Source organism: Gavia stellata, chromosome 6 (genome assembly GCF_030936135.1).
Source record: "Gavia stellata isolate bGavSte3 chromosome 6, bGavSte3.hap2, whole genome shotgun sequence".
Lineage (NCBI taxonomy): Eukaryota > Metazoa > Chordata > Aves > Gaviiformes > Gaviidae > Gavia > Gavia stellata.
In genome coordinates this window covers 58310158-58320022 of record NC_082599.1, presented here as the reverse complement: position 1 = coordinate 58320022, position 9865 = coordinate 58310158, and the positions used below count along the sequence as shown (strand labels likewise).

The window sequence follows — 9865 nt, the reverse complement described above, 5'->3', positions numbered from 1 at the left end:
ATCAAGCTATGTGGTGGTAATTTGTGTGATTCTTTCTTTTTTTTTCTCCCCCCCCGTTGTACTCCTTCCTTCCCTCCAGCACTGTGGTGATACTGTCCCACTGATCTGACTGCTGAACCACCTCCTGATCCTCATAGTCCTGCAGGATGAAACATGTGCCAGAGTGTGAGCAAATTGCCTTTTTTTTAACCTTCACCTTTTACTAGCATTGAAGACCTCTTTACTGCTGCTTTTCCCAGGTGATTTTTGGTGCGCGTTGCTCAGTGCAAAGCATTGCTTTCCTCTCTGGTCACAGAGGTCCCGTTGAACAGTTTGCAGCTAAAGCCTGACTCGTGACTAGGTGGTTTTTAAGACCACATGTATGAAATGTCTCTGTCCAGCTGACTAACATCTGTTTTCCAGCTTTGAGAAAGCTGTATGTTTTTCTCTAGCTAAGCTTTAACAGAGGGAAACTTCAAGTATGCTGCAAGCAAGGGGCAGTGTTTCTGTTTCACAAAGCCCCACCTGCCACTCACAGCCCTCTTTGCCCCTGAGAGCGACTGCTGCTTGTTTGAATTAATAGCATTATTTCTGGACTGCAGGACCTGAAGATCATCTGTACAAGCTCAGCTGTAGCTAGATAAATGTGCTGGGGCTTTTCCGGCATGATAGTTCTCTGTAATGTCACAATATAGGGTAGGACAGAGAGAGGGGCGGGAGGAAGCATGTGCACTGCGTGTCATGTAAGAGCCAGGCCCTGGGGTGCTGCCTGAGCCCTGCCCCATCAGGCGTTTTGGTGCAGCAGGCTTCTTCCTGGTGAAATTGTTCACTCTTCCCCCCATTTGTTTTCATTGGTTTCACGACGACTCACAGGTGCAGGAACCCCATCTCTGCACGGCAGAGCAGCCGTGATTTGCACGCAGGGAGTGGTAGCAACCTGTCTTCAGCCACCGCTTCTTGAAGTCTGCGAGTGGGCTGCTGTAAGCCCAGCTGTAGCTGTTAGATAAGCTAGGCTTAGGGAGCAGGAGAAAAACAGAGACAGAGATACGTACACCTATCCTTGTGACTTCTTTCACCCAAGTAACGCATACGTGCAGCTAAGGAGCTACCTCCGTCTGCAGGGGCTGGTGTTGGAGGGCTGCTAAACTGGCCACTCTTCCCTTTCTGTCCCCAGCAGCTTGGGACAGTGGCTGCTGGTTGCACCCCTCCTCTTTAATAGCATTATTATCTAGCGGTTGTTTTGTAGAAACTGCCTTCCCCTGCATGGTGTCGCTGTAGTAGTTTTCCCTGGCAAAGAGTACAAACAGCTGCAAAATCCCAGAAGGCAGCTCAACCCCCCGGGCGACAGGGCCTCGCAGGGGAGGGCTCCCACAGCCACGGGGCCCGCAAAGACATCCCGGCCCGCTTCCCTCACCTACTGAATTAGCAGGGGTGCGTTAGTTAGACCAGAAAAAGAATAATGGGAAAGAAAAAAGTAAGGCTCCATAGTCTGACAAGGTGTTTTATCCTCTTGGCTGATTGTGTGCCAAAAGTGGCTTCTTGGGTATATGCATATAAAACTAACCCATCTGACAGTTTTTGGATTAACTTTTTTGTTTGTTTGAAGTAGGGAAGAAAGAGCAATACCTCCTTTCCTCCTTCACCTAGTCTGAAGAGCTTTTTGGAAAATGCAGTCCCAGCTGTTTGTTTTCACAGCAGTGTGTAAGCTGTCACAGGGCTTTAAAAAAAAAGGGGGGGGGAAATAGTGAAAAAACCACCCTACCCACAAAACAAAAAAGCTCGTCACTACATTATAAGGAAATGCAGGCACAGCTGCCTGGCAGCCCCAAACAGAAGTGGCAGGGTTGGTATTTACAGCGCAACTGCTGTGTCAGCCTGCTAATTACTGAGAGGCAGGGAAGGTGCTGCAGGTGACGTTTGCCTCTCTCCTGTGAGCCATGGGGCATCCACTCACCCCAGGGAGAAGGAGGTGGAGGGGACAATCAAGACCACCACCAAAAAAAATATCCGTAAGACTGTGCTACTTGAGTGACTTCGCTGGGCTCCCTCACCCACACCGTGGCGGAGGTGCTTTAGCTGCCCTGGGCCTGACAGCAAGAGCCGGGGCTGCGTATTTTCTGGAAGGCTGCTGAAGAAGCAGCAGCAAAACCTTAAGAAGCAGCAATGAACTTGATTGACCCATTAATACAGCGCCTTCCCTCAATAGTACGCAAGGCAGCAAGCACCTTCAAGGACAGGCACTTTATGGGAGGAAAACTTACTTTCCCAGGGAAAAAAAGCATCTTTTGAGCCCAGGAGATGCTCTGGCAACAGCCAGCCCTTGCCTTCAGTGTGAGCCTGAGGCAGTTAGAGCCGTGGCACCAGGGGCTGAAGGGTGAGGTTTAGCCTGACTGCTCCAAGAGCCTTTACAGCCCTGCTGAAGGACAAAAAAGCAATCCCCGTTGCTGCTTTTCTTCTGAGGGGGGGGATCATCTTGAGTGAGACATCAATCCTGCTGCAGGGCTGAAAGGAGATGGGTGGAGCATACGGGGGGGGGTGGGAAAAAAAAAACCAAAAAACCTGAAGGGAAGTAATTCCCAAAGCCTCCTGGGACAGGCAGGACACAGAGCATCTGCAACGCTGGGCCCATGATGCTGGAGTCGCTCTGCACCCCTGATTACTCCTGACAGTAGCTAGTCAGAAGAAGAGGATATTACAAGTGTATTCTTCCTCTCCTTCCCCCCCACTCAAACCACAGCAAACGGGGGCTGATCACCATCTGCGTAACCCCCTGGAGCTGCCCCCAGACCCAGAGCACCAGGCACAGTGCTAACCAGCAAGTTTTCAGGCTGTGCCACTTCACGCCTTTACTGATGGAAGGCGGATCATTTCTGTCCCTCCGTTGGGGCTGGGTCACACCCACCCGTCTGCCACCGACATCCCACTCCCCAACTGAAGAATCTCCCCCGAGCAGCACCTACCCCAGACCGCCAGCACTTTCTGCACCGACCGCCCTGCCAGCCCTCCACGCCGGACAGGGCTGCAGGAGCCGCGGACAGCCGGTGAGGGGTTGGGATCAATTTTCTCTCCAAACCCATTGAGCTGAGCATTTATTCACCTCCCAGTCCGCATTTGACAGGCAGCTTGTGACCAGCTGCCTGGCACTGCCCGCATCTATTCCCTGATCTATCCCTTGCTGCCAGGGTCTCGCGGCTGCAGCCGGTGGCAGGGTGATTCACACGCATGACGGAGGTGAGGGGAGGCAGGCGGTGCCTGACGGCCCTCCTCACCCTCGGCGTGTCCCCTAAACCAAGATTTGCGAAGGTCTGTTCTGCCAAAGAGGTGCATTTCTAGGGTGTGGCAAGAGTCGGGATACATCTTTCCCAAGCGTTTACCCTTAGCGCTCATCTGGCAGCCAATTGATTTAACATAATCCAAAACAAATCTCAAGGTGTTCCGGTATCTGTAGCCAGACTGGTCCAATTAATCACCTGAAAAACCACTCAAGAAATAAACTATTCCCTCTACCTGGAGAGCAGATTCCACACCCTGCTCCAGCCTGGCCTGGGAGACACGCGGCTGGTGGGACAGAGGTAGGGCAGCGCTAGCTGAAGAGTCCATCAGGAGGAATGGTGTGTTGGTCACACACAGCTACCTACAGGTGAGAAACCCCCGCCAGCTGATAGGAAGGGAAGCAAATGGGGCTTTTTGGTTTCACCAGTGATGGTAGAAGAACTAGCAGCTGGAACCTGCTCGGAAATGTGGCCAGATCCGTGGCCCTGAAAACACCCGAGGTCGGGAAGGTTTGATGTGTGAGATGGCCGACTCCCTGTTGAGAGCTACAGAGTTTCAGGAATACCGCCTTTAATACCACCTTTTCAGAGACAAACTGGATGACTACGGCGTACCTGGAGGCACAAGCTGCACCCAGGGATCACGGGGGTCCTTAGAAGGCTGTAAAGACCTCTGCTCATTCCCTCCCTGCATGATCCCCAAGGAGGAAAGAGAGCAGAGCACAACCAGTCAGCCATAACCTTTGTTCATCTTCACTGAGACGGGACTGACAGCAAAACCTCTGGCTGAAAACCAACCGCCCAGCCGCTGCAAGGGCAGGTTCCCTCCCCAGCCCACAGCGCAGCCTGGGCTTGTTGCACAAGCCTGGGCCGTACGAAGGACTGGCCACACCAGCCCTACGGGCAAGGTGTACCAGGAGTCCCTGGTAGTGCCTTTTCTCTCAAAGCGGCATAGTTGGCAATTTCATTGTGGCAGAAAGGGACTGACACCCACCTCCCTCCCCCTTCTCATTCCCATTTCTGCCAGGGTCACAGCAGCAGAGACCTCAAAGGTTTCCTTACCCACCTAGGCACGTTCCTCCTGATCACTGCCTCCTCACAGGTACATCAGACATGTTTTGAGGACACACAACTGAATGGGGGTATCGTTTATGCTCCTGGCTCCCCTCCCAAGCTCAGTGGCTTGGCTTAAGCATCTTCATTCTGCCCAAGCCCTGTTCAAGGCATTTAAACCCCCTGTGTCAAATGCCTCTGCAAGAACCAGGAGCCTGAACCCCACAACATATCATTAAATTAACTTCCTGATATGGATGGGGAAGATCTCAAAGGCAGGCGGGGAGTCAGCCCGGTACCCTGCTCGGGTGCCCCACACATCCCCAGGGCACCCAGCCACCAGCACCAACCTTATTTCACAGTCAAACCACCACCCTGCCTTGCCAGTGAGGCACCAAAATCTCTGCTCTGTTACAGAGAGGACACAGTAGTGGGGCACCCAGAGAATCCCACACGGGAATCCCAATGGACAAAGAACTTCTTTACCCATACAGCTCGGGGAAATGCAGTGACGAGGGCTAGAGGTATGGCAACATCCAATCTTTCTTTAATAAAATGCGTTTCAAAAGAAAACCTGCACAAGTTTTATAAGCAATAGAAGCCCCCCGAGACTGTAGAAGGACCTACTTCTGCGCTAGCCAGCCTCCAACCCAACCTCGCAAAACATGCACTGTACACTCCCGCTCAACTACATATTGTTGATATCACCCTACCAAAAGTTACAGGGCTTCTCCCTTCTTTCTTCCCGCTTCTTTTTTTTTCAAACTAAGAGGGGAAAAAAGGGAAAAAAATAAAAGAAGACCTAAAAACTTCCAAAAAGCGAGGCAACGAGCGGAAAGGCATGTAAACATTTTGTAAGTAAGTAGTTCATACGGAGGCCCACACAGGTGCTGTGTTTTCAAGAGAAGACCAAGCAAGTTTACTAACAGAGAAGTGCATGTGTTGTAAGAGGTAGTGTCATCCATCAACACTAGCAAACAGACTTCTGGAAAACTCCACCAGAAGTTGAATTTCAATGATGTACAACATACATACATAAGAATTCCCTATAAAAGGCTTCTAGTCAATGTGTCCAGAAAAATGCCAGCTGTCATAGATACATTTTGTAATATAAAAGGACTTAACAACATCTATCTACTAAAGTACGTGAGGTCTGTTGTCATTTCTATTGACAGAAAAAGAAAGGTTGCATTTGCTTTTAAAAAAATCATGATGTCATGTATACACAACCATATTCAGTGACACACACAGCTTTAAACTCCAAATGCACACTAATTTAGAAAAATCTATACAGTTGTTAGCTTAGTTGTTAATGTTTTTCTTCTGTTCATAATAAAAGGGATGCGCTTTCCTGACAATTCCGCAAATCCAGCTTGCCACCTAGGAGCACGTTCTCCCATGCATTAACAGCACAATAAAGCTTTGGCTCCCTGTGCAACACAAGTCTTCAGATCACTCCAAACCACCTCGGTGAGCTCTGTGCCCTGGCTGGATTGACACCACAGCAGTCGGTGTATTAGCAGTGAATAAGCACTCACTTGACACCCAAAGGACCATATTGGACTCCTAACCCTCAGCTCTGCTGTTTCTGCAGGTCCTTCAGCAGTAGAAGGCGATGGCATCTTCTTTTTGTCACTTGTTAAATGACATGGCTCTCAATAGGCACGAAGGAAGAAGGTCACATTAGTATGTATCCCAGAATCACTCAGGTTGGAAAAGACCTGTAAGATCACCAAGTCCAACCATCACCCCAACCCCACCATGCCCACTAAACCATGTCCCCCAGTGCCACGTCCACACATTCCTTGAACACCTCCAGTGATAGTGACTCCACCACCTCCCTGGGCAGCCTCTTCCACTGTCTCAGAGTAGCTTCCCATTTTTGCTAAACATAGATGGGTGTGTGAGGCCTCCCAGGTAAAGGGGCTCTCTGTTTATTTGAAGGTGTTGACTTGTGGTCACTCAGAGAGTCAACCATGAGCACAAGACGGTGAATTGGGAATCCTGGGGCCGCTCACAGCAAAAGCCATGAAGAGCTAAGAGTCATTGAAAGCCATACCATCTGCACATCAGGTCAAGGAACTGCTCTTACGCACCAGTCCCAAGAAGTTCCTTATTTGACTGACCTAGAGAGAAGAGCAGTTTTACAGCTCTGCCACCTGGAGGACAGCTCTACTTGGTACTCTTTGTGACAGCAGTAAGACCATAATGAAAGCCACTATTTCTCAGGGACAAAAAGTCCCATCACTGTCAAAGGGAGCAAATGTGGAAGTGTGCTCCCGTTCCTTCTTACTGTAATTATTTTCCGATTTAGGGAAGAAAACTTACCTATATATTTCAGCATTTCTAACTGTTCTCTCAAGAGGCAAAGCACAAATAGCTCTGAGGTTGTAACACCTCCCTCTCACTACCAATGTTTAGGTCATCGGCTGTTTCATACAATCTCACCATCGGCATAACAAGGGGAGCCAGGATGCCGCTCACACAGGCAGAGCCCAGGTGCTGGCCAAGAAAACACTCAAGTGCTTTTAGATGCATCATTTAAAGTAAAGTAATGAATCCCTCTTTTCCAGGGTGCTTGGCAAAGCCCCTGCCATGACTCAACCAGCGCTGGCGTTCCAGTCTCTAATGGGCTTGTATCACAGCATCTCTCTGTTGTACATCAGAACCAAGTTTTACAAGAAAAACGTAAATGGAAAAGATGGTGGTCACCATTTCTGGTAAAAGCATTGCCCTGCCTCTTCTACTTCCAGCCTCTCCCTTCTTAGATGAGGGCATTTCTGCTATGGGGTTTTATGAACATGCACATGACTCTGGGGTTGCATGAAGAACTGCTACCAGTAGCCAGCCACAATGCAATTAAACCCGTGATTGAAACTAACAATAAATAAAGAGAAAGAAAGACATAGAGGTTTTAAATATAGGTTTCCATTAAAAGCATTACAAAGACGACTTCTCTCGTTTTGAAGACAAAGAAAAAAATCCACTTCTACTAAAAAAAAAGAAAAGAAAAAAAATTTAAAAATCACCCCTTTGCAAGTAACTTTAATGAGGAAAGGTGCAGGGAAGGGAGGGAGAGAGGACTTGGAGAACTAGCAAGTGTTCAAAAGGGCGGACGCCCTCCATCTCGGTCATTTTGCAATGGCACCTTCTTCTCACACAGTCAGGTCGGAGAGCCAGAGTCCTCACGTGGAGGATTTCACCACCTGCTCGTAAGGGGGAGGTGGCGTGTTGCAGTAGGAAGGTGGGGGTGGGTAAACTGGGTTTCCTTGTGGGGAATTGGGCTGGACGTGGAAAGCCATAGCCATGGGATTCATCACAGGTCCACCTGGATCTGTGTAATACGGCACTCCAGGTTGTTGTGACCCTGAAAGAAAGAAAAGGAGAGAAAAGGTATCAACAACGGCAGCGGCATCAGGTCGTGCTCTTCCAGGGCCTGCACTCTGCACACTCGGACCAGTTTTCTCAAAGTGTTCCTCAGAGCAAGGACAAGGAGCCACCCTTCTCCCATTCCAGAGAAAACCCAGGCTTTGCAGGACGACATTCACTTCTTGAGCTTTCACTGAAAAGTTTCAATTTCACACGCAATGGAAATCATTTAGTGAAACAAAGGGCACCACTGCCCTAAGCGACTACCGTTTGAAAGGGAAAACAGCAAGCCCGGCTCAGAAAAGCTGCCGTGCCTGCAGAAAGCAAAGGCGTGGGATCCCAGATGGACCAAGGGGTTTCCACTGCAGCCCTGACTCAGCTGCCAAGCCTTACAAGAGGACTTCACAGGTTATTTTGTAATGTAATGGAGTTGCCTGTATGCCAGAGTGCATCTCAAATAATAGATAATTTCACTTCTAGGTGGGATACAGCTAAGGGGTAAACATGTATGAAGCAAAAACCCAAGCTGAAGCCAATTACGGCTGGCTAACACAATGGGACAAGATTGCTTCGCACAGATTTAAATTTAGGAAATGATGTTGGAGCCTGCGGGGACAAGGAAAGGAAACGTACAATCAAACACAAAATTCCTTAGCCGTGACCGTGAGGAGTAACAGAGATTGCTGCCATGAGGAATAACAAAGGTGGCGAGTAACCCTCCTCAGATATCACAGCGAGTGGTGGAAGATGACTTAATGCAATTCCAGCAATTACAGTCACAGACTGTCTCTATCTCAAGATGTAAATTAGTTTTCTTCTTTTTCTCTCTGTCTATTTAAATAAAGCTGGACTGAAAAAAAAAAAAAAATCATGGCTGAGCAACAGGTTTTTTTCTTTTGGTACTAGTCTGTTTTTCCTACAATGACACAGCCTCTAAGGGATTTTCCCCTAAATCATTCCTTTCCGTGACTTAGTGACGCTAGGACTCAGTATTGCCCCAGAAGGCATACAGGCTTCTTGAAGCTTTAAGCACCCTTTAGTACTTCAAGCATTCAGGAAGGAGCTACACACCGAACCCAAAAACGTGTCCTTACAATATTAAATCAGATGGGTCGAGCTATAAGGCACGGGGATGCAAACTGTCCCAGAGCCTGGGCTGTCAGCCTAGGGAGCTTTGTTTGGACACTCGGGAGCAAAGAGGACGGAAAGCAGGGCAGGAATGCAGCTATTTCCTTCTTAACACAATAATTTTTAACACACCATCACAATAATTTTTCCTTTTGCCTGTCTGAGAGAAGAGGGCTGCTCTGCAGCACCTCTGCCTTTGCTGGGGCAACAAGAAGCCCTTGCTCTGCTTCCATGTGTAGCATCAGCACGCGGCTGTGGGAGAGCCAGGCTCGGAACAGGAGCCGAGTCCTACCTCTCCAAATTTTGGGCTAATACCCTCTTCCGTAGCCTTTTTCTTAAGCATTTTTGTTTTAAAGTTAAATCCTGCCCAGCTCTGCATTTCTGCAGTTTCCATCCGCACGGGGAAATGGGAGAGGTGGAGGTACCTCACTGCAGCTTGCTCCTTAGGAAAATAACCTTTTCCATTAAAACCTCTGTGTATTATTATTGAATTTGGGGGGAGCAAGTGTGGGCACCAATCTTTTGAGATATTTTTTCAGTTCATTAAACCCAGCAGAAAACAACATCTGAATATCAACTTCCTTGTGGGATCAGCTCAGTAAGTATTTGTTAAGTGTCTATAAAGGGACCCGACCTTTTCTAGCACCTGAACTGCCAGTTTGGGGCTATGCAATCTGGAAGAGGAGCTAGTGGAAAATGTGAACTTGGTTGACTAGTAATTCCCATTGCTTTTGCTGTTTAATACGTCTAGAATAGTAGAAAAAAAATAAATCTGGTTGGGTTAGCTCCAAGCCCAAAGCTTTAAGAAACAGTAATAACTGTCTGGAAGCAGGTGGCATAAGCAGGTCACCAAAGGGCTTGTGCTTATTTTATATTTGCCCACAATTTGCGTTCCGTGAAAAACTAAACCCACGCTCTAAAATTAAATCCGGTATTTGCCAATCCAGCCAAAGATGCTCCCTGTTCACATAATCTTGAGGTTATTTTTCAGCCTTAAAAATACAGTTTAGTTAGTTTGGCTCCCTCCCCACTGCTGAAAAATAAGCACTCTCTGTGGAAAAACT

At 48.4% G+C, this 9865-nt stretch overlaps 1 protein-coding gene across 1 annotated transcript in view; it reads right to left on the bottom strand.

Annotated features, from left to right (window-relative positions):
• Positions 1-7222: 7222 nt before the first annotated feature.
• The window catches only part of VOPP1 (VOPP1 WW domain binding protein), a 62820-nt gene continuing 60177 nt past the window's right edge, over positions 7223-9865 (bottom strand). The window contains exon 5 of the mRNA XM_059819088.1: positions 7223-7671. Within this exon, the coding sequence (XP_059675071.1) occupies positions 7490-7671 (182 nt within the window). The 3' untranslated portion in view covers positions 7223-7489. The remainder of the gene's footprint in view (positions 7672-9865) is intronic.